The sequence below is a fragment of the Calonectris borealis genome, chromosome 25 (genome assembly GCF_964195595.1).
Source record: "Calonectris borealis chromosome 25, bCalBor7.hap1.2, whole genome shotgun sequence".
NCBI lineage: Eukaryota > Metazoa > Chordata > Aves > Procellariiformes > Procellariidae > Calonectris > Calonectris borealis.
Genome location: NC_134336.1, coordinates 7049352 through 7073854, shown reverse-complemented (window position 1 = coordinate 7073854; position 24503 = coordinate 7049352). Strand labels below are relative to the sequence as shown.

At 46.3% G+C, this 24503-nt stretch overlaps 1 protein-coding gene across 1 annotated transcript in view; it reads right to left on the bottom strand.

The window, feature by feature from the left end:
- HIVEP3 (HIVEP zinc finger 3) overlaps positions 1-24176 on the bottom strand; it is a 67421-nt gene extending 43245 nt beyond the window's left edge. Inside the window, exons 1-2 of the mRNA XM_075173727.1 lie at positions 18522-24176; positions 14297-14442 (exon numbers count right to left, since the gene is read on the bottom strand). Coding sequence (XP_075029828.1) covers positions 14297-14442; positions 18522-23642 — 5267 coding nt within the window. The 5' untranslated portion in view covers positions 23643-24176. The remainder of the gene's footprint in view (positions 1-14296; positions 14443-18521) is intronic.
- Between the last annotated feature and the right edge of the window lie 327 nt (positions 24177-24503).

Below are 24503 nucleotides of genomic sequence, written 5' to 3'. Positions count from 1 at the left end.
ACAACAAGGACAAGCAGCTCAAAGCCCTCTCCTGCCACTGGAGAAGCTGTTGCCCACCCGGCAGAAAGGCTGGGGCGCAGGGAGTCAGAATAAGCCCCAAGGAACAGGGAAGAGATCTCCGGTCCCTCCTTCGAAATGAGCTGCCACCTGGAATTGGATCTTGACGAGCTCAACAGCACATGGTTAATTGCAGACGAGACCCAACCTACTCAGAGGGTGTTATATCCAGGGGAGAAAAGACCATTCTTCATGTATTTCAGGAAACCTCTTTCTGCACTAACACTTCAGGATATTTCCCTTTAAAAAAAAAATTTTGAAACATCACATAAATCCCTGCCCAGAACTCTTTCTTTATATATTTTGCATGTGTGCAAGGGAGTCTGTCAAATGTACCAGTATATCATGCTCAGTTTTGCTGAGACCAAAATACATTCATTTTTCTCTCCAGAAAGTTACAAAACCAGCCAGCCTTGCTTATCTTATGATTGTGGCACTTTTCTCAAGCCAGGGGGGGACACACATCTTCATACGGGACACGTGGGCTTGCTTCCAGCTAAGACTCCCCTGGAAGACGTGCTGCTGTCTGAAGACGAGGCGACACTAAACCCTGCAAGAATCCGAGGCAACTCCTCCTCAAAACCACTCGTCTTCCCCTCTCTTAGATAAACATCGAGTGGTAGGAGGCTGCCAACAACCACCAGCGCTCGTGGGATCACCATCCAGCTGGGAGTTCCCTTGACGGGGCCATCTGCAGAGGAACTTGAAGCCATCTGATCCCAGGCACAGTTCACGAACCCACTGCTCCAGATGTGACCTCGGCTGCTGGAGGCTTCGGTGGTTCTGGTGACACGACTCACGCTTCTTAAGAGACGGCAGGAAGGCCGCAGAGACGTGTCTGTGCAAAAATAACCGGCTGCCGTTACTGCTGACACGTCCTCTGCTCTCCAGCATTTCTGGGCTGTGCAGGAAAAGGAGGACCGTGAAGTCCGCTTCTGAAGGAGGGGGAGGCAGAGTTAGAAGCTATTTTAACTCTTTGCTCTTCACTGCAAGAAATAAAAAACTCCCTAAGCTTCAGCAGAGAGACCCAAGCGTGCTTCACGCCGAGGTGCCCTGGAGAGTTTCTGTGCTGCACAACAGCCATGCACCGGGGACCAGCGGTGCAGGGTCAGAAATTACCATGACTTTCTCTGCTGGTAAAGTCGAGCTGCAGATTGCAAATGTTCACAGTACAGGACTGGCATCTCCCAGAGCTCTTCCATTTTCGTAGGCTGCTGCCACCTGCAAGTACCCTTTGCAATGTATTAGCACTTTCTTAATTTACCATCAGCGTTAATGGTGCAACCATACAGTAGGGCCACAGTTTTCCTTCTTGGATGCTGCGAGTGAGCTTAGTAAACTCATACACTGGCATCCACATAAAGGTCCAATTTGCACAGGCACAAATACACACAGTTCTTAATGACTGCAACAAGGTCTGCCCATTACTCAGCACCTCAGAAGATTAAGCCCTTTGAGTGATGAGCTCAGCTTTCAGTTCAGCAAATTTAACTCAAAATTCAACACATGAAGAGCTGAATTCATAATAAATTATTGTTATTAATGATACTTTGCAGCAAAACTAGCATGTTTCATCCCTAAAACTCGCAACCTAAAATTCACAACCTGGGTAAATAGACTAATTATCCTTTATTTGTACTATGATCCTACATTCCCACATACACAGGAGATCTCACTGCAGTTCTCAACATTATACCATTTCGGGAAAGAAGGCAAATATCCACAAACCAAGGAAATAACAGAGCCGTGCAAAAAACGACCTCCCCCCTACACTGTACAAACATTACGTGGCCTTTTTGAATTCTTGTGAAAAACTGATCAATCTTTAGCCTAAACTCCCCAAGGCTCCCCAAAAGGCTCTCCTTTATTTCTCTAGCACCACTACACCCCCATGACACCTGACAGGGACCCCGTGCAGTACGGCGTCCCTCCCCAGAGACCAACTCCAATTACCTTAGAGCCTCCAGGTCTCTCACCCCACAGCAGCTCTCCTGCCAAGCAGAGGGCTGTATTTTTAGTAATGAAGGTCTCTGCTCAGTTCACGTTTGGGAAAGGTTTTTATTTTATCAAAACCAGCTTGCAGGCTGCTCTGGCACACTTCAGACCAATGCTTTGCAGATAACCCCACACTCTTTGGTCTTGTAAGGGGACTGAAATACATACGGTTGAATCTCAGAAGAGCAGCGTAAGTGCTGAGCCTCTCGCAACCTTGAAAACCACATAATTCTGCCATCAAATAGTTTGTTTAAATAAGAATGGCAAGAAATTCACAAACATTGAAAAACCACTGGTTTAACTGCTGATCTAAAACATCTGCAAGAAATATTTGCTCTTTGAAAGCGCCGCTACTGTGCTGCTAACCCAACCAAGAGTTACACAAACCAGTTCAATCATGTCCGGGGTCTACAAGAAGCCAAAGCACCCAACAAACAGAAAGGTTTCTAAAAACTTGGCTATGCATATCTGGGTATTCCCCCATGTTTGACACACCAAGACCTGAATAAAGTTTAGAGACAAGAGCACCCAAGCATTCAGAAAGACAGGAACCTCCAAGAAACTGAACCACAGTGCACAGATGCCAGGTGAACTTCATCAGGAGAGTTAGCCAAGGCCCTGCCTGGAATCTCCCCACGGAGTACCCCTGCTTCCAATTTATAAAAATCTTGTAATTCTTCAGTCGTATCTCTACACCAGCACAAACAGCAAAACAGAGGAGCAAAAATATCTTATTAGGTCACACTGCCTTTTGTCTGAGGTTCTACACACAAAGAAGCATGCAGTTACAGTCAGTCTGGATTCATATTTTTCAACACATATGCATGAATTTCTCACATCGTTCTAAAGAGGGACACCGCATCCCATCCTCCCTTTTCTCTCAATTGATTCCGTGTAACTGCCTGAGCAGCAGCAGGTCCTTCAGGACAGGAAAATTACTTTAAACATTTGCAGTGACTAATCACAGCTTTCCCCCACTCCTCCATCCTGGAGGAACCGAGCTGGGCTGACAGCCGCCGTATAGCACTTCATGATCCAGAGATCATGGGACTCAGATTGGCTACAGGTTTGAGATGCATCTGCCTGCACCACGTCCCTAGAGAGCTCCTCCTCAAAAAAAGACTAAAACTAAAAAGCAAGTAAACAGGCTTTATCATAAAAAAAAAACTGGAAGCATAACTTCTAAATAGTGAAAAGCAACTTGGGAAGATGGAATATTAAAAAAAAAAAAAAAAAGAAGTTTATATGCAGCCCTGCCCACCACGTCCTTGCAGTTGGATCCTTGCCTCCAGCAACTCGCTGGCTTTCTGAGCTGCAGCAGACTCTGCCCATTCCCTCTGGTCCCGCTGGTCTTCTTTCCATCTGCTCCTGCCACGTCCCACAGCCTCTCAAACCTCTCCCCCCCTCGAGCAAGCCCAGCAGCATCCCATGAGGAGGAATGATCTCACCTTCCTTCCACGGCATTGCACCTCCCTCAGTTGGGCTGATGAATGATGATATTCATAACCATCAAAGATCCAGTTACATCATGGGCTATATCAGGACAAAGCACACAAGCTAAGCTGCTCTCCTTCCAGCAACAAACCGTGAAGAATTGGAAAATCTTTCTTAAATGTAGAGGCTGGCTCCCACAGCCCCACAACTTAAGGATGTAACAGCCTTTCCTCAGTTCTTACAAGCATTCTTACCATCAGTGTGACTTGTGTGCTTACTTCCAAAAAGCAAAACTTTTCCCAAAGTAAAATTTGGAATCCAAACTGGGAGCGGGGAGTGCTTAATTCCCAGTCTCAGGAACATGGCCCCTCTCTAGATGAAATACCTAGTCAGTAGACAGCTTTCATAGGATTCATGCTCTTAAATGCATGTCATTTTTTGAAAATACGGTTTAGGTGCACTTTACTCTCGGACCTCTATCGTTTCCATCATGCAGAATGTTCCCAAGAATTTCACATCCCATCTGTCATCACTGGGATTCTCTGGTAGTTGATACTAAAGAGAATTAAAAATCAACTACTACATTTGGGAAGATTAAAACAAACAAACAAACAAACAAACAGGAATCAGATTAACATCTGCCTTGAGAAGAGACCTGTCTCCTCAAAAGTAATGTTTTCATCATTAGAAAGGGACAGAAAAGGAAGTCCCAAAAAGCCAGTTCAGAATTATATTCTCAGAGTCATCTTCCTGCCGTTTACCTAGTGGAATATGGATTGAGTAATAGGTCTGGGTCTGTCTATTTGAACATCAGGTTTCTAATTGATTGCACAGTACTTGGAATCTATTAAAGGGCTTCTATAAATTACATTTCTGTATAGGACAGGCTGCCTAGATATGCAGATGTTAAAAATTGGCTAATCCTAAGTAAACCTGGTAAAAACGTTTGCCTTCTCAAATTTTCCACTGAATTAATTGTAGAGATTGTGTCACTGAATCAATAAAGTGAAAACCCTATAATCTTGATGTTTGCCACAAGCTCATAAGTAGTCTGCTAACATGGAGAGCTTATTATTCCAGACATTTGGCCCATATCAAACAGCAGCTCAGAATAAGACATTGTGTCATGCCTGCGAATCCGAGATGCAGAAGGACAGCCCAGGTGGTCACGGACTTACTTCAAGACTTCACAAGGATTCTTTTACGTTATCATTTTCAAACCCTTGACAAAGGAAAGTGTCCAGCTTGCCTTTTATTAAACTGCAAAAAAATGCTTACTCTTACAAAACTGAGGGCACAGTCAACCTTGGAAATGCACACACACGAGTGCTATTAACTTGGTACCTGCCTGCTCCCACTCCTACGAGTAAGTCATTTTCCCTATCCTGAGATCATCTCTGCCCCTCATCCTCTCTGTCTCTTCACTTCTTTGCTGGCACCAACTTGTACCATTTTTCTCTCCATCCCGCACCCTCCCTCTTTGTTGTGAGAGCTCAGATCTTCCAGCCTCACCCTCTCCTCCTTGGATAATTGCAATCTCCTACCTTCTAACCAATTTCTACCTCTCTCCATCCCTGTTCAGCTGCCAAAATTGTCTGATCAAATCACACTCTTCCTTTCCACTGGCTTTCCCTTACCTGTGTGATCAAGGCACTGTGAAATGCTCTTGTGTGTCCCTTCATCTGCTCTTGGATATCACGATTTCTCCCATCTCTCATGCACAGCTCTGCTCTGCCAGCAGCTCTGGACCTATAACACCCGCTGGCACTTTTTGCACCAAACGCTGTTTGTCCATTTTGCTTTGTAACTCTTCTGTACAAAATCTATGTTAGTGAGCTCACAGGTTACATCCTCAGACTCTCCCCACCTGGGATGACAGGGTCGTCTTCCCCGTGTTTATCTTCTCCCCCTCTCCCCATACACTTTGTGCCCTCCCCACAGAGAAGACTCTGGAGTAGCGCACACAGGGCTTCATGAGCAAACGCCAGCCCCAGAAATGAGACGAAGTTGCACATAGGTCCAGGAAAGAAGCAACGCTGCAGACTCGTGGCATGGTCTAAGCAGCCCCAAGGAGAGACATGAGGTCTAAAAACAAAATACCCACTACTGCCATCCTCCGCTTTGCCCCCATTTTTGCAAAGGGATGACTGTGACAGGGAGAGGCAAGGAGATCTCTGGCAGGGCATGGAAGAGATACCCCAAGCAAGGCAGTGCTCCCTTTCAGCCTCTTCGCTTGCAGTGACCTGAACTCATCTTTCCACTGAAGAAGGAGGGAAAATCACGCTCTGTCCCACCCCAGGAACCCACTTACTTGTTGGTCTCAGAGCCTGTAGAGCAGGGGCTGCTTCTCTTTATCTACCTGGACTGATCCTAGGATCTACAAGGCGTAATAAGCAAAGTAATTGCTAGAACGAATGCAATTATTAGTAAATTTTTAATTCATTTAGTTCTACAAGAGACGGACAAGCCTGGCAGCTGGAGCACTCTTCATTCCCCAATAAGATACAGCACAATGCCAGCAAGGCAGGTTTGCCCCAGCCAGGCCCCCCAGGCACCTGTGCAAGGCATCAAAGACATTTTCTTGCTTGGTACTGTTTATTAAGGCTGTATTTTTCATTATTTGAGCAGAAAGCAAACAGGAATTCTTGTCTTTGTGTAACACAGAGAAGATAAAAGTCATGGTGAGTGGGATAAGAGGCTGGGAAAACCCTATTGGGAATGCTGGGCTCAGGAAAAGCACCATCTTCCACCCAAGGACCACACTCAGCCTCTGCCCCACCGCAACCATGTCACACTGGGGAAGCCCATGGGCTGGCTGACTGGATGCTTACAGGGATCTTTACTTAGGAGGAAAGAAATCCCTGCAGAAAGTTGAGCATCCCACACAAGGTCAGAGAGGAAACTGGAAATAACATTTTTTAATAATTGGCTGTGGGAAATTAGCATCAAGCTGCATTATGAGCGCCTGCCAGCAGGACGTGTCAAGAAAGCGGGCTGGCTGTATAGGCAAAAATAATTTAGGAAAAATAATAAAGAAAACCAGACAACAACCTAGACTAAATCCTGTGTTTGTCAAATTTCCTGGGAAAACAGGAATAAGCTGCAGAATGAACCCAATTTGTCAAGTGAAGTGAGGAGATATTCAGGACAGGAAACATTAACAATTCCCACTGAGGAATATTAAGACATTTTAAAGGCATAATATAATCAAGCTTAGCAGTAGGTGAGTTTGTGTGTCCCCTCTCACAAACAAGGAAATTGAAGTGTAGGGAGGAGAATGACTTATCCAGGAGTCATGGTGAGTCACGAGTCCACCATCCCCAAGTCACACTTATCTGCTCTAACCACCACCACTCGCTGTCTCCAGGGTACGTTCAGGAGGCCAGGGAACAGCATGTTCAGGAACCGCTCAGCACAAACACAGCTGGTATTAAAGGAAAGCCATCTCTCGTGCTCCGAGCTGTAGGCACATGGGGACATCCTGCGTTTCGGAGCCAAGGTGGAGGTGGTGCAGGGATGGCCGCTCATCACTGCACCCAAAGCATGAAGAGAACAGGGGTCCACACGTTGCAAATATTTTTTCACCCAGCTGTATCAGGGCTAGGATGACAACTGAGAGTGGGTCCATGCTTAATTGACCGAAACACATGCAGGATTTAATGTTTTTTTTTGTACCTGCATCCCAAAGGGGAAACCAAAGGAGGTAGCAAAGAGTAGACTGAATGTGAACGATGCTGATTGCCATTGCACAGACCCTTGAGAAATGTTCAGGGAAGGTATCAACTCACAGGCTGCATGTACTGTCATAAAAGCAAGGAAAATGTAAAGCGCTTCAAGCCCTGAGCTCTGTCCTAAAGATACAACATTTGGGATCTTGCATGAAGCTTCAGTAGTGGTTATACAACCAGAAGCTGCTCCCAACAGAAATTAATAACCTGTTTTAAAGTTAATAACCCAAGGTTACTTCTATATTATACAAGGTTACTTATACAAGAGCTCTTGGCACGCAGCACCATCTGCTGAGTGGCAGGTTCGGGAACTGGCGCTGTTACAGAGCCGTCCCACACCTTCCCTCCGAAAGGAAATCTGTCAGCTCTCCCAGACACACCGGCTCTTACCTCACACATCTCAGCAGCGGCTCAAAGCCGGCAGATAGGCTGAGGTGTCCAAAACCAGAGTCCAGCAGGTTCGCTTTGCTGCTCTCTGCACTGACTCTACCTGCAAACTTCTCACTTTCCTCCTCTTCCGCGCGCTGTTTCCTGCTGTCTACCTTGCAGCTCCTGATCCAAGAAAAGATTTCCTGAACAGACCACTGAAAAGAACTGCTTTTTCAGTTTGGCTACTGCCTGGGTTACCAGGGGAAAATATTTTTTCTTAATTAAAGCCAAAATTAAAAAGAAAAAAAAATCCAATTTTTCATGGAGACATATGGGGAGAAAAAAGCATTTGCTTCAAGTCGAATTGAACCTTTTCTTCATATTAGCTTTTAAGTATATTTTAATGTAAGAATGCAATGATTTTCAAAGCAAAAAGCATATATTCCTTTCATTTTGAAAATATTCTTTCTCTAGTTGCTATTTTTCTCGGCTGCTATTCCTGAATGTATCTTTCAAGCAGCTTTTCTCACTGCCTGCAAACCTGTCTCTTCAAACAATTTCTCCTTTCATCTTGTCAGCATCGGTAAAATTCACAAATCCGTCCTTCCTTAAATTGCCACCCTGTGCCTTGTCTCCTTTGTATTGTTAGCTTTTTAAGCAGCAAATGTGCTTTGCTTGTGCTATGAAAAAAAAAAAGAGAGTGTAAACGTATGCTGCTCAAAAGAGACCTTATGTTCTTTTAACGGGCATGAGAAATTAGGCTTGTCCCTCCCCCCGTACGGAGCACGGTGCCTGGGCGCAGCCCCAGTCCCCACGAGGACGGATCCTGGCCAGCGTGAGCATCATGACCCTTGGGGCTATTCCCAAACCCCGTGGTATGGACCAGCAGAAAACCAACCTCTTAGAGGTAAATGGAGACTGGTTACTTTGGTGGGGGTTCCTGGAGAGCTGCCAGCATCTGACACGACCTGTCTTTTTTCATATGAGCATTAACAAAATCAGGGTGTGCTCTTCCCTCTTCCCAGCATCCCCAGCACAAGCTGGTTAATCGTTTTCAGATTGCCTAGGCCATAGGGCTGTCCCTGGTAGTCTAAGCTCTCCTCTCCATTTCTTCTAAAGTCCTTTCTGAAAAACAAACGAAAAATTCTGCACACAAGAAACACTTTGTTTTTTAAAGGTCCTTTACAGGATAAACACTTGTGCACAAGCTGATGCTTGAGACTTTAAAATCATGTTTCCGAGAGCAGCTTGACACATGCAGGACCAGATTTTCAGAAGGGCTGTGCAGCCACAGGGCTGCCCAAATGGAGCACAGCAATGCTTGTTCAGCACTTCTCAAGACAGGGAAAATCCAGCAACCAAACCCCACAAGATGCTCAAATTAACGCCGAGTGGTCAGTCTGGCACCACTAGCCCTAAGGGAGAAGTTTGAACACCAATTTCCCCCTTCCGGACAGTCTCAGGAAAACCCCTTTCACTTACAAATGCAAATTACAGGAATTGTTTGCTTATATCTAGGAACAGAGTACGGAGTAAAATATTACTATTTAACACCATCCCTGCTTCGCAGAGACGTATACCCATTTGAGGCACTGTCCTGGGGCTGTGAAGTGAGTTCACCTCCAGGATTCAGGCAGGTTTGCAGGTAAATGAGGGAGCACCAGCCCTTAGCTCTCAGGGGTGCATACGGCGGCTGGACGTGCTACAGACGTGAGCTTGCTCAGATTCCTCCTGTGCTGCTAACGTGCGTGCTCAGGTTAGTGTCTTTGGGATAAATGACTCCTTTCAAAATAAACACGGTGAATTCTTAGAACTCATCTAAGCAGCAAAGGAAATCCCCTGAACGAACTGGGTCTGATGCAGGGGTTTGGAGTTACACGCTGAGAAACTTTGCTTGTTTAACAGAGAGGCTTTCTCTAGGGTAATAAAACTCTCGCATTGCTGTGCCAGGGATTTTCCATTAGGTGTGTGTCAGCGGGTGGTGGGAGCTGCAGTTTCTGTAGCCGGTCATAGAAATGGAGTGAGATCACCCCGGAGAAGCCGACCACAGATCCCAGTGAGTCCACAACGGCAAGAACTGGGAAGAGAGCTGGGGGAAGGGAGGTTTGCAATACAGCTAATGGGTCCCCCAAAGGTTTTTTTTTTCCTTATGCATCCACTAATTAGCAGTCATGTTTGAGTCTGATAAAACAGTCCCAAGCCTTCTCCATTTTCCTTCAGCCCAGGGGAAAGTGTCTTGCTAGACAGGCTAAGTGAGGCAGATGTACAGCTCCATCATCTTCCTTCGTGTCTAAAATCCCATAAGCAGCCCCGCAGCATGGAGACAACGGGCAGTGCAGCGCAGCAGCCTCTGCCCCTCCAGCCCCGGGGCTCTCTAGGGAATGCAATGGTCAAACCTCATGCCATCCCCCACTTGTTTGACCATTGCATTCCATCCCCCAGTTATTTGTACTGTACTGGGCAGAAGGGGCTTCGCCCAGGCTCAAGGGAGCTGTGATTTAAGGTGGGGGTTCAGGACCCCAGTTCAGAAGATCCCATGGCTGGTGAACCTGCAGCTCTCTGTTACTTATTGGTGAGAAAAAGGAGTGAAGGAACTTGGATTCATATCTGAGTCAGAACAAACCGATGACTAGAGCAGCCTGGGTCACAAGAGCACTATGAGCATCTCTCCTAAAAGATATACTACCTTACATCACCATGGGTTCTTCTTGCTCATGTGTGGATTTGTATACATGGGATGTTGTGAAGGGGAGGTGTTTTTTAAAGTGTGAATGCAAGGATACTCGGGTTCGCAACCGTAAGGTTGCAGCCATAACCTTTTTTGCCTGAAGAGGGAAAAAAATGGAACAGTTTTCCGAAGAGAACCTTCCTTCTGACGTAGTTTTCATTTTACATGGCACTGGTTTGGGGATGTCAGATAAGGGTCGTGGTCTTTAACCTTCTGTGTCTTGGTATTGCTTTCCCTACTAGTTGCAATCAACTAGTGCAATAAGCCAACTGATGGGCCCATAAAAGCACAGAGAGTTTGGCTATGAAATAGAAGAACATATATCGACTGCAACTACCCCACTACTATCAGATTTCATCATGGTAATGCTAATGCACAGTAAACAGGCAACATTTCCCTGACAAGACCATGATACCATCACAGACCTCACTCACAAGTCAGGTCGATACCAATCTACAGTTTCATGATGTAAGATTTCAGAATGGGCCTGGTGCCTCCAAAGCACCAGAGTGGATTGATGAAGGTGACACAGAGCCACCAAGGAATCACAGCACTCCTTCTGAAGCAGTGCTGGCCAGCTTGACCTTCAAAGATTATTTTCACTGCTCAAAACCACCACAATATCCCTCAGGACAAGTCCAATGGATATTTTTATTAGCTCCTTCAGGAGTACAAACATTGACCTGGCTGCTTAATGGCATGGTTCTCCCAAACACAACCTAACGAGACTGTGCAGCGTCCAGCCTGTGCGTGGGATGTTAAACAACTCCCACCTCCTTGACTCCCATGCGGTCAAGTGCATGGGGTGTGCTCGTGGGGCAGGGGGTGAACGCTGGTTGCAATGGAGGTATATCCAGTCTTACGAAATTTCAGGACTGCAAGTAAAAAGCCACTGATGAAATTACATGTGGAGTGATCTTAAGACTTGCACTCTAAGAGGAATTTGTTCTTTAAACAGGAGGCCTAACAGAAAACTGTGTGGATCCCGTCTACAGTTAACTGTGCAAAAGTCAACGTGGAACCACACACGTTCCTCCTGCAGTCCCCAAGAAACCAGAGACACAATACAAAGGGACTACAGGTCCTCTTGCTCGCAGGAGGCCAAGGGAGGTAGATGCTGAAACGGATGGGTAACTCAACGGGAGCTGAACACCTCCACCACCCAGGTCCTCTTGACAGCCCCAGTGGCCGCTACTCCACATCCTGAGATGGCACCACAGGGGCCGACTGACATCCTTCATGGAAAGAGTGATGAGGGAAGAAACTGAGCCCGAGCACGCCCCATGCATGGCATTACTGAGCCTTGATCCTAAACCCAGGTACGAATGTACCTCAAGGCTCAAGGAATCGGCAAGCTGCTGCTTCCCAGTGGGTAAACACAAGCAAAGCAACCATCCACTTCCATAGCTAGGCAGGAGACATCTTCAAAAGAGAGAGACTTTGCAAGGGAAGCCAAGCTGTCCCACACGCTCCGAGAGCCTCTGGCGGGTTCATCAGTTCGTTCCTTAAAAATGGGCAGTGGGTATGATGAAAGTATGAAATCTGGCTTTTCTGGTCTTCTCTGAAAGCCAAGAAATATGACTCTAGCCAGCAGGCTGGACAGCAGCAGGGAAAGTAGCAGAGCTGGTCCTGGCAGTGCTATAAGGAATGTAGCAACGGGGGAAAGGCAGCTATGGGATTGGGGAAGCCAGAAGACTGTATAGAGGGAAAAGCAAGTGTTGAAAATGGCAGTGAGAAAGGCAAGAGCTCTAAAGAAATAAAAACTGAGGGGAAGAAGGAGCTAAAAGAGCCGCAGCAAGTTCACATTTTGTGAGAACACTTGAATTTCTTTATAATCTCCCTCCTTGGTTGAGGCAACAAAGCATGGGATGGCTCCAAAAGATTTGAAACCAACTGCATCCCACTGGAAGGATGGTCTAGCCAGCAGCAGACCATGTGAAAACAATAAATAAGGGGAAAAATGAGACAAGAAGGAAATTTTTATGGGGGAAAAAAAAGACGGTGAAATAACATCTTGAGGATGGATGCACTTTTTGTAAAACATTTTCAAGAGATGGCCAGGAAAGGGGTCGCTGATCCATTTAGTATCTTGCACAAAGCACTAGGCACCCTGCGGATTCATCTACAGGCTTGTTCCTTCACTGCAAGAAAATATCCTCGCAGACACAAGCTGCTGAGGCTGAACAATTCAACCCAGAAACCTTGCGGGAACTAGGCACGGACCACCAGGTATGGACCGAGCACCTCGGGAGAACAGCCTGTCCTGCCTGACCTCTTACCAGTGCGTATGCCATGTAATTTAGATATAAAATTTATTCCTGCGACCGGGTGTGTTACATTAGTGCCTGTGCTTGGCATTAAACAGCTACTATATTCTGTCTCGCATCCAGAAGGATGGCTGCCTTAAGTCAGTGCTACAGGAACTTTAAAATAAAACATAGCATACGTTCAGGATGACTAATACGTTCCCTGATGCTGGCTTACACAGAACATGTTGGAAAAGTTGCTTTATTTTGCGTCTGTCGTTTAGAAAATGTGACTCCACATCCGTTGTGCTGGGCTCGGGGACGCAGACAGCTCCCCACGTGAGCGCAGGGACGTGGAGACGCGGCTCGTTCCGGTGGGGGCAGTCGGGGAGCAGCCGGCACCGAGCACCCCCGCGTCGCTCCCCAAAAAAGCTCCGCAGAGCTGCTCTGCGAGGGTCAGGGTGATCTTCATTCGCCTTAACGCTGAGCCTCTTTAATCTAGGAAGGAGCCCGAGAGTCCCCCTGAAACGGCTCCAGCCCTGGGACAACCCGGTCGAGGGGAACGGAGGCTTCTCGTGGGCTTTAAGGAAATAAAACCCGGCGCGCAGTTAGTCCCAGGGTCCTATCTGCTACAGGAGGGTGGTGGCAACGCACCGAACCCATCGTATTTCTGTCTGTGGCTTTCTTGCCGTTCGCTGGCTCCCTCCCTAAGCCACTCCAGGTCATAAGCATTGCCTCTGCATTCACCACTCACTACCAGCACGTATCTAAACCTGAGCTGGGCTCGTCGTGCCTACGTCTGGGTGAGAGGTGAGTTGTCCTGAACAAACAAGCAGGTTTCCTTTCCCAAAGCACTATTTTACTCTTTTGGTTAGCTAGTTTGATCATCTGCTAATGAAATATTTTAAAATAAAAGCAAACTTCAACTGGTAACAGCAGAAAACCACAACCACTGACTAATTAAAGCCTTTTTCTAACGCACAAAAAACAAGACCACCCAATAGCAAGAGTAGAACTGATGAATCCTGCTAGGGATTTCTTACATCTCTTTGGCCCCCTCTGCAACAGACAGGAAGGATGATCTTGAAGTATGAACTTTAATTGTATCCCACAGACACGCTACTTATTAGCTGATTTTTTTATTTTTGAAAAGGTAAACAGTAGTATTAGACCAGTGCTGAATTACTGAGGAGTACTCTGAATTACCTGGAGCCGAGAATTAAGATATACATCAAATCTAGATCTTGCATCCATTCTGGTTTGAGCTACTTTGGTTGGGTGGGATTAAAATCATATAAATACAATCTTTCTTTTCTCCCCCACCCGAAACCCAGGCATCAGAAAAGATCTCCCCAGATCCCCCTTTTAATGGGAACAACCATTAGGAACATTATTTTCAGGAGAAGGCTCTGGAAAGATTTAGAAGACATGCAGCGCACACCCCTCACATCAGAGACAGCTGCAGGACGTGTTTGGGCTCTTCAGCCATCTTCGCTCAACCACCCGCTCAGAAAAGAGATCGAGTGCTTGCTAACTTGAAGACAACTCAAAAAAAGAAAATCAATGCAGTCCGGAGTATCTACTGATCTCAAGGGCCAGGTTTTTACAGCGGGTGTATCCAACTATATCTGGCCTTCTCCTGCTCTCCTCCACGTGGCACCTTCACTGACTTGCCGTCATGGTTATCAGTAACTCCTATACAATGTGACAGAGAGAGAGAAATAAAATGAGACACTTACCCTCCTTCAAAGATCTTGATCCTGACTGGCTCCCCTCTTTTGGTCACAAGAGCCTCTTCTTCTGATTTTCCTCTTTTATCCTCTTCCTTCTCAGCTCTAGTTATATCTTTTCGACCTTCATTAGAAAGGAGCGAAGGCAAATGAACCTATCTCCCCAAAAGAGCAAAACAATCATTGATTACACACAAAATCACTCCAAGACAGACACAGACCAAACAGCCTCAGAAAGAGCCAGCAACCTACCGCACACGCTGCTCCTGACAGCTAAGTGCAGTAATTAGGACATCCTCTTAACAAACGGGGCCTCTGCTTCTGGATTTTGAGCCCTGCTGGTTATGATGTATTTACAGTGACCGCTTACAAGTTTTTAAATCACCCCCTGCATATGGTGGCTCAATATTATCCAGCTCTTGCCAACTGGAAAACTGAGGCATAAAGAGTCTTGGCTGGGGTCACCCTGAGCGTGTGGTGCAGCCGCGGGTCTCTGTTCCCAAACCCACTGCTCTGTCCTCTAATATACACATCTGCAAAGGTCTAGAGAGGAGGCATCTGCAGAATTCATATATTTAACCTCAGCCTTTGGGTTTCCCCCACATACACACAAATTTGGACTTTAGCCATCTCAACTCGATGTAAATCACTTGACAGTCAAAGCTCTCGGTGATTTCCTTTCACCGAAACCCTGTTGCCAAGGGCACAGTACAGAGAAAGCCACAAAACCAATGGGAGAAAATAATCCTCAACCTCCCCAGATGTTCCCAGGGTGGAATTTTCTTTTTCGCTGTTAAACTTGCCACCCCTTGTTTAGACCCAGGTTCAAGTCACGCACTGACATCTCATCTAGCATGTTTAACATTATTTGTTATAGTATTCGGACCTAAACATTAGAGCTGCCTCTCTAGCTCTGTACGGTGCAAGGGGAGCTCCCCAACCTGGAATGAAATCTTGGGATGTTGCCTCCCTACAACCTAACAGTACAAATAGCAGGGGTCTCCAAAGCTCTGAAAGAGGAACGCAGATTACCTTTCACCCAGGTTACTTTTTACACAAACATAAGAATATCTTTGAAGTTCAATTGAATTATCCATATCCTCACTTTACATATAATTTATGGAAAGACTAAAGGCATTTGAGAGACCAGGGTTATTAGAGGGATTTTGGCCTGAACGTAGCCAACAAACTGGCAGAAGTCTAAAGCAGAGCTGGTCACCCTTGACTCTTTACAGTTGCTGGAAAGAGTGGCAGCTCTCAAGGGTGATTCATCTGCCCTACCTTAGACACTTATCTTAAGGGGGGAATGAATCACCCAAGAGGTGCCTCTTTGTCTCCCATGGTTATACGGGAAGCCAAGAGCAACTAGCTCAAACTGAGACATGCAAAATTCAGTGGGATGTAACCCAGCCTCCACAGCAGCACGCTGCTGGTACGACCATCAGATTTGCAGCAGGAGGAGGGATGGACTCACTAAAAAGTAGCTTTGCAAAACCGAGCTCAAACATTTCAAATTTGCCCAGTAATTTCAGGAGCTCATCTTAGCAAATTAAATGCACCTGGGACTGCTCTCTGCCCTGAGGGCCAGGTCGCACAGATTAGCCCATGCCCCCACCATCAGACCCATACACCCTTCCTAGATGCCTCCTGGGGGTGGTCGCTGTCCTGTCCTATCTCCCTAAATGTGTCCAGGAATGGCTTGGGAGAGGGCTATCAGCCCAGGACAGAACTGTGCCAGGAACCATTTTAACAATTTAACAGCAGAAAGGGTCTCGACCTGGTGTCTCTGGGCACGGAGACGTCTGTGCTTGGAGGAAATCAGTGGCAGGAGACACACTGAGCACCTTCAAAAGCTAAACCTTGGCCATTATGACTTCACCTCCTGATATGAGCTACACGCTTGTAACAATGCTAGTGATAACCTTCCCAGTTCAGGTCCTGATTTACTGAGGAATACAAAACAATTGACTTTCTAGATGTAGCATGAGGTTTATTTATTGCAACTTTTGAAAGCACAAAACATAGACAGATGAAAGGCACCATAGAGAGCTAAAATCATACAGTCACTACTATCCCCTTTTACAATCTCGTTTAATTTACAAAGTGTGCAAGCCCGATACAGTGTAATTAGCCATCCCTACATGCACGCTGGAGCCTACAGTCACTTCAGAATTGATCTGCTCAGTAAATCCCACAGGTAATTTAAAAACCAAGCCAAGTACGTAGACAGTATATACAGTACTACTGCTTGCTGGTAGCTCGCTGCATGCATAATTGTACAAAATATTAGAGCTGTTTCACATTTTCTGTTGTGTTGACTGATAACTTATAGTTACATGAAGAAGAACATATTTAAGGGAAATAGCTAGAGCGGAGTTAACCAAAGGTTGAACTTTCAACCTTTGATTGATGTTACTGCTACGCAGCTCCTGTTAATTGCATCTTCCTGAGCAACCAGCAACGCTACTTCCTAATCTGTGCCAGTCACATGTATTTTAAAAACTAAACTGAGGGTTTCACTCCCACTGATCGTCTAATCAAAAATTATTTCTCTGCTTGGCATAAGGTCAGTTTATCTCCATTGAAATTAACATAATTTCCGCAAACCCCACTCCTTCAAGCAGGAGGTATTAATATTAGATTTGGGCTACCCCATTTTCTAGGTGAATTGGGCACAACAAACTCTTACTTTTGCAAATTGTACCATGAAAACCTTGACTTTCACCACCAGTCAGCTTATAGGGTTTTGTCTAAAAAGTTTTCGAGTCTTTTGAGCAAACGCATGCAGTGAAATATGTATTTTGATGACTAAGGGCTGAACCATTCCTGTCTAGAGCTTAACCTTTAACTTCAGGGTATGAGGGTCTCGTATTTCTGAAACACACACTTGGTGTGCATTTTAGCACCATGTCAAAAAGCAAAGCTCAGAGGAGCACAGGCACTTCTATTAGAGAATGAAATCAAGGATGGTGCGACACCATTCAGATAAAATCCTTTGAAAAAGAGTGCATAAATATCAAGCATTAGTGTGGTTATTGCACTGCACAGGTAATTATCTGCCTCTATGTCCCCAGAAATTCTGTCTTTTGGATTTCTGCAGAAGAATGATGGAAATGCTGAATAGAAATAAAGATTTATTGAATCAAAGTGACTCCACTGTGTATTTTAAGACATATTTATAAGCAGCAGCTGCAGCAGTGATTATGATAAATTTAATATTCAGAGTTCATTTCATGATACAGAAATAAAATGAATAATCCATCAATATAAATTGACTTGAGATGAATATCAAATTGCAAAATCTTTAGAGCAATTCTGTTTGCTAACCTACATGAACATGATCTGGATTAAAGGGATCTGTACAGTTCAGCATTAACCAAGAAGGGAAAAGTCTGGCCTCAAAATGAGATACAAAACACTAGGCAGTTACCAGAAGTGTCTTAAAGACTTCTGTGCCCATATGGCCAATGCCTCTGGTGACCTCTGCCCCTGTGAAGCCATTTGCCTTGCTCCCCTTAACTCTAAACTCCGGTATAAAATATTCTTAGATACCTGGAAAAGCAGGTAGACAGTTAAGGACATTAACTAAATGGACTAAACACCACGGGTGTTTTAACAAGACTCCATGTCTAACCTACTGAGGCACTTTTATAAATGTCACTGCATGCCTTTACGCTTCTTTGGGCGCCTAAATACACTTGCAAATCTGCCTTTAATATTTTTAAATACTTTTAAGCATGCCTCTCCATGTTCATTAACGTAAGATCAGTAGATGCACAACCAGACAGAATCCCATTTCCCCAAGGTAATCCTTTTTCATTTATAACATGCAAAATGTAGGGAATTATAACAGCATTTATAAAAAAAAAAGTTGTAAAGCTATTTGAAATATCAAGACAAATGCAAATCAAGTCTAATCCTTTGTGCTTGAGCAGTGGCAGTTCATGGTGCGGTGCTGATTCCTACATGCTCTTTTGATTACAAGGCAAGTAGAAACTGGAGAAAAGAAATATGGCACATTGCCTTGCAGCAGGCTTGCCTTTTTTTTTTTTTTTTGGGATTACAATGGGTTTTAGCTTCTTCATTCTAAAAGTTTCACTGAGAACAAGTGCTTACCAAACTGAGAGAGGGATGAATAAACTCCTATTAAACTAAGAATAGCAATTCCCCGTCCCTCGTCCCCCTCTTCCCATGTATCCAAATGGATGAGGAGAAATATATAGGATTGCATTACCTCTGTCATTTTTGGCTTCCTGGAGCTGGACGGGACAAGCCTGCCTGCCTCTGGACGTGGAGCAGTAGCCATGGTGTAGGTTTCCTTGCTCACCTTCTGCTTGGACCTCAGGAGGGACAGGGCTGCTTTAGTGGATATACCCGGAAGGTTGGGATTATACAAACTAATACACCAGCTGGCATACACTGAAGACCGTCGATCAACTTGCTGGATATGATTTGGCTTTATGTAGTTTAAATAGCACCAACTGACATTAGTGGTTGTGTGGAGACTGGGGAACTGAAGTACCTTCTTCGTGTCTGTACCTTCTCGAGACTTCATTGCACTATGAGTGACCTCAGACAGAGGTGCAGGGCTTGGAGGGTTTGGTGGAGACTGCTCCGCCAGTTCTTTGGAGTCTTCTTTCTTCACAGGTTGCAAAGGTGCCTTGCTGAGGAACTGCTTGCCAGGTGGCTGCTTATACTCTTCCAGTGCCTCAAAACTTGGAGAACCTGAATGGGACACAGCTTGCTGCAAAGTACTCGGGATTTCCTTTGGCTCCGACTGCTCTAAGGACAAACTAGGTGGTGTTTCAACCTCGACCCTGCCTTGGCTTTCTGCAATAAAGTGAGATTTATCCTGCTTTTTCCCTTCTTCTATTGCACTGGGTGGCTTCACCACTTCCAACTTCTCTTCTGCTTCAGACACTTCCTCCTCTTTCACTCTCTTCTGCTGTTGTGTTTCCATTGTCAGCTCCAAACTACCAGCTGGAGAGAGCATCCTTTTGCTTCCACCGACCGTTGATGGGCCTCCTTCCAGTCCGAGGATGCTGTCTGACGGGGAGGTGAGTGGCATATAGCCTTTTCGTTCTGGTAAGGGCAAGGGCACTCTCAGGTACGGGCTCTGGAAAATGCTTCTTTGATCCTCTGTGATCACCTGTGCCAGATCGAAGCCTAGTCCGTGAACATCGGCGCTACAGACCAGGGTACCCTTGGGCTGGCGATCATCAAATTTTGGGAGAACGATAGAAGAGGAACTGCCCTGGGATTGAGTGACCAGAATCTGGGAAAGCGTTGTGTACATCGCACTCCCATAGGACGGCATATTTGTCTGTATGCGAACGGGGACCACAAGCGACACCATTGGGTCGGACCGCGTGGGAACAACAAGCTGAGATGCGGATATGGACACCGAAGGGCTTGTTGTGCAGGTCAAAGGATGCAACCTACTGTCTGAGCCGTATTCTGTGCACGGGGAAAGACTGGAGGTTCCTGCTGCTGGGAATAAACTGGATTTGATCTGTGGTAAATGTCCACCAGCTTCACCCGGCAACTGGAGAGCAAACTGAGACTGAAGAGGCAGAAAAAAGGCTGAAGGGATTGGTGAGGAGCCAGGGTAATGCACCGGCAGGAACGAAGGATGCTGCCTGAAGGGCACCTCAGCAGGGTGAGACATTAAGGGAGCAGCGATATGAAGCGGGCCCGGGTGGACGAGCGTTTGCGGGAGAGGCAGTGGTGGGGTCTGAAATATGGAAGGAGGAATCTGAGGCATGGTGAACTGAGCGGAGAGGATGTCAGACATAGTGTGCGCGGCAAAGAGCTCTGCAGACTGCCCTGGCTGCGGCAGGAGGTGCTGGTAGGGAAAGATAGAAACCTGCGGGGACATGAACTGCTTTTCGTGCAGCGTTAGCTGTGGTAGGGGATGGTGAAACACTTGCAGGGCTTCTGTGTACGGCTGGGTATATGCTGGCTGAGGGCTGTCTTTTGGCTGACTCTTTTCACTGGGGTAGGTACCATGAGAGGGCAAAGGGGACGAAGGCGTTGGCTGATGGGGCAAACTTGTTGAAGGAGATTTACTTGAAGAAGGAGTTGGATCTTCCGCCTCCGGCCGGCCGGTTGGGGCAGGGTCTGGCTCATGCTCTGGGTGTCTAGTGAGGGATGCCTGCCGAACTAGAAAGCATTTCCTTCTCTCCTGTGGAGCCGCGGAGGCTGAGGGGCCGGGGGTTGAGGCAGGGGTGGACGACAAGCTCCCGTAGTCAAATGATTTACTGCGGGTCTCTGACATCTGGGAAGGATGTGAGACGTTCGGCGTCTGCTCAGAGGCAGACCTCCGCATTTCCCTGGAATGATGATGGTGGCTTGGTACCATCAACATATGTGAGCCAACGCCAGGAGGCTTTGGGTGGGATTCAGAGGGCTGGCTGGTCGACTCCGACTTGCTGTGATCTTCACGATCAAACGACACGGAGTGGCTGGAGCCGTGGGATATGCTGCTCTCCTGACTCGGGCTTCGGGTGAGAGAGACCGATTCAAAACTGGACTCTCCGGAGGACTGAGCCATTTCTGCCAGCCGCAGCCTCTTCTTTTTTGGTGGGAGTTTCTCTGCAGGGAGCTGAGAAAGGGTCTGGCTCCTCTGCGGCCACTGAAACTCCTCCGTTTTCTCTGGCTCTTTCGGAGGAGGCTCTGGCTCCGTTTCTGGTCTGTCAGGCTCTTCCGTGACCAGAATCTCCGGGACCTGGATGTTGGGCTGGCGTACCAGCTTGGGCTGCAGGGAGTGAGGCGGTCGGCTGTGCTGGGGTGTTGGCTGAGACGAGTACTGCGACAAGGGTTTCTCTTCTCCTTCCAAGCTGCCCGCCTGCTCGATAGAGTCAGACTTCTCAAAGGAGCTCGTATGCTGGATGACAGAGATCTCCTTTGCGGTTGTTCTTCTCTCTTTGCCCTCCGCACTCGAAGCCGGTTTGGTATTCCTGGAGTGAAAGCTGGCACTGACCTCAGGAGGTGCGGATTTACCCGGATCTGCTGGTGACTTAACGGATTCACGGGTTAGGTTTAAAGCGATATCAGATGATGCCGGGTTTGCAAACTGAGCCCCTGGCCCAGAACTGGAGGAGGGAGTGTCAGACAGCTCGAAAGCTGGAGGCTCCTCGTCATCACCGAGACTCTTTTCCTTTCGTCTTTTTCGGAGCGGGGTGAGCTCCAGACTGCTCCCTAGCTTGTAATGCATCATCTGGGGCCACGTGTCAGGATCCGCAACGCTTTTCTCTGTCTCTGAAGAGGTATGGGAAGTGGAAGAGCGAGGCTTTGAGACCTGCAGTTCTGAACAGTAGTATTTCTTATGGGCTTCATAATTGTCCCTTTTCTTATACCGAGCACCACATATGTTACACTCGTACATGAACCCTTTAACTTTCGGACCCTTCCTTGACTTTTTGGTAAGATCGCTTTCCTTGGTTTCAGGCTCCTCAGGAGGTTTGGAAACAGTTTCTTTGTTTGCAGAGCTAACCTCCTCCGAGACGTATTCTACTCCCAAAGGTAGCTCAATAGCTGGTTGTCGTTTTAGCATTCGAGGATGGGAAGAAAACGCTTGACTGCGGCTTAAGACTTCAGGCTCCATGATGTGATCATCAAATGAATAGCTACCTCTAAAGGTGTGTGGGGAGCTTATAGTGCATGCAGCAGAAGGCATTGAGTGGCTTCTTAGGAGAGGCACTGTCTCTGTGGCACTGTGGGATTGCTGAAGTGACAACAATGATTGTTCGGGCTTAATTTTTTCACCGTGGGATGTCAACACTTTCGATGCATCCAACTGGCTACTGGAACCAGACTTGATATCAAACTGAAACGGTTCTCTATATACACCAGACTTTGGAGATTCAATGCTGCTACGTCTAGATAAAGAGCTTCTTCTAGGCTTAACGCTATCTATTTCACTGGTATCTACAACAGCTTCATTAATTGTAATTAGCTTAGTGATGTGTTCAATAACCTGTGTTCTAGGCACAGATAACGGTACCATACTAGGTTTCTCTTCGGTAGACAGGTGCGGAAACCCCTGGGTTGTGTTTGCAGCTAACGCTGCACTCCTTTGCCCAATTCTACCACATTTCCCAAAAATAATTTCTGCGTAAGACTTTGCGTTAGTATTTGGTGGGCTGATCTGCTGCTCTGCACTTTCTGATCTTGAGAAGTAGCCTGACTCGGTACTCCCTTTGCTCCCGGGGCTCAGGAAGGCTTGTTCATCTATGACCTTCTTCCGTTCGCTTAAGCGGAGTGCAAGCTTCTGCTTTATAGTATGGGTATCTTCAGATTTATGGCTCAGAGCATGGTCTGACGATGGCTCCACAAACTGGGTGCTGTCCTCAAGAGACTGAGACATGCTGGAATGAGACAACGAACACCGGTCGTGGCTGGAGCCTTGGCTCCCTCCGCTCAGCAAACTACCGGACAACAGGGAGTGCTTCCGCCTGGGTGAGAGCTCCACCGAATGGCCCGACATCGCGCCCGTTTCCTCCTCCGAATCTGTGCTTTCTCCTTCTGTTGGCTCTTCGAAGTCCTCCCCGCCAATCCTTTCCATTTCCAGGCTCGACGGGTACATCTCCGCTCCGATCCCTGAGGCCAGCCCAGCTTTTATTCGATGAGCATGAGATTTCCTATGTTTATACAAATTGCTCTTAGTCTTAAAAGAAAAGCCACATGGAATGCAAGGGTACGGCCTCTCACCCGTGTGTGACCTGATATGTTTTTGGAGCACACTTGGCTTCGCACAAGGCCTGCTGCAGTACTGGCAAATATATTTGCCTGGCTTCTGAGGTTTCTTTTCCTTCTTGTGCACTTCCTCAGCTTGTTTTAAGGAAACCTGCGAAGGGCGAGGGATATAGACCTTTTGAACGGACGGCATGTCCTCTCCAGGAATGATCGGTGAATGGGAAGGTAAGAGCTGGCCGTGGTGAGAGTGAAGCCCGGGTGATGAAAAGGAGCCAGAGGGACCTGGTCGTACTGGATCAACTAGCTGCCATGTGGGACCTTCAAGGACATGCTCTGGTTTCCCAGGAGACATAAATGCTGGTGAGAGTGGGTGCTGCTGAAGCTGCGAAACGTGGGGAGGGTGTTCAAAAGAGGAAGGCTTAGGTTGCTTCTGATGTCCAGTCTTCTCCTGAGACTCCTCTCTTGGAATCGGCAAAGAACCAGAAAAGTGCTGCTGCGATACGATATCTCGGAGAGGGGTTCCTTGCGAAGAAGCAGAGCTGCCCTGGTACGTAGCTGCGGATGAAATACTGGCTTGGAAAGCCTCTCCTTTGGGAAGCCTCTTTCTTGGACTTTCCTCAGCCTTTTTTGTGCTCTTCTGGCTTTGTTCAGGATCCATGACCTTAAAAGGGTCTTTGAATGCTATTTTGGGAAGGTTTTGGCAGGCTTCATTTACAAATAATAAAGGTCTCTTCTGTAGATTCCCTGTTTTGCCTGCATTTGCTACGAAGCTGGAGCCGCCAGGAGATGGTTGTTGATTTAAGATTTTACTAAAGTGTCACTAGTTGCTATTTGATTCAAAAAAAAAATGTTTCAAGGTCAATAAAGTTCACATTGGTAACACATGACAAACTACTTCAAAGAGAGAAAACTTTCCAAAACTTTTAGTCCAAATATTTTCCTTGTGAACTTGGTTAAGGCTTTAAACCTTGCCATTTTATTTCAGTTGACAGTGGCAAGCCTTCAAAGTCAAGATGCAACCCACAATGTGTCTCTTGTTTGTTATGCAAACCTTTGAAAACTTGAGACTTTAGTGCTCATCTCATAATGATCTTTTTTTCTTGTGCAAGGAAAATAACACTGAACGGTGTATGTCCCCCTGTCTTCCTTCTGTTCCACTTTTGAGTTCAAAAGCCTTGGAAAAGTATTTCCCACATTTCTGTAATTACATCCAAAAGAAAACAAACAGAAAAAAATTACTTCAGTATTTGTATTTAAGTAATTGAATGCTGCTACTTTTATAGAGGATGACAGTAAATATTTTGCACAAAAGAAATTCAGAATAACTGATTGAATGTCTACCATTCATGAGACATTACTTTTAATGGTAATCTAAACATAAATTGTACTAAGTCAAACCTCAGGGACTCATGCTCAGTTTAATGCACACATAACCTGGCACTGTAGCAGTAACCAAAGACAGTAACTTGAAACACAGACAGTTTTGAAAAATGTATTAAAATGGTTTCAAACTTGAATT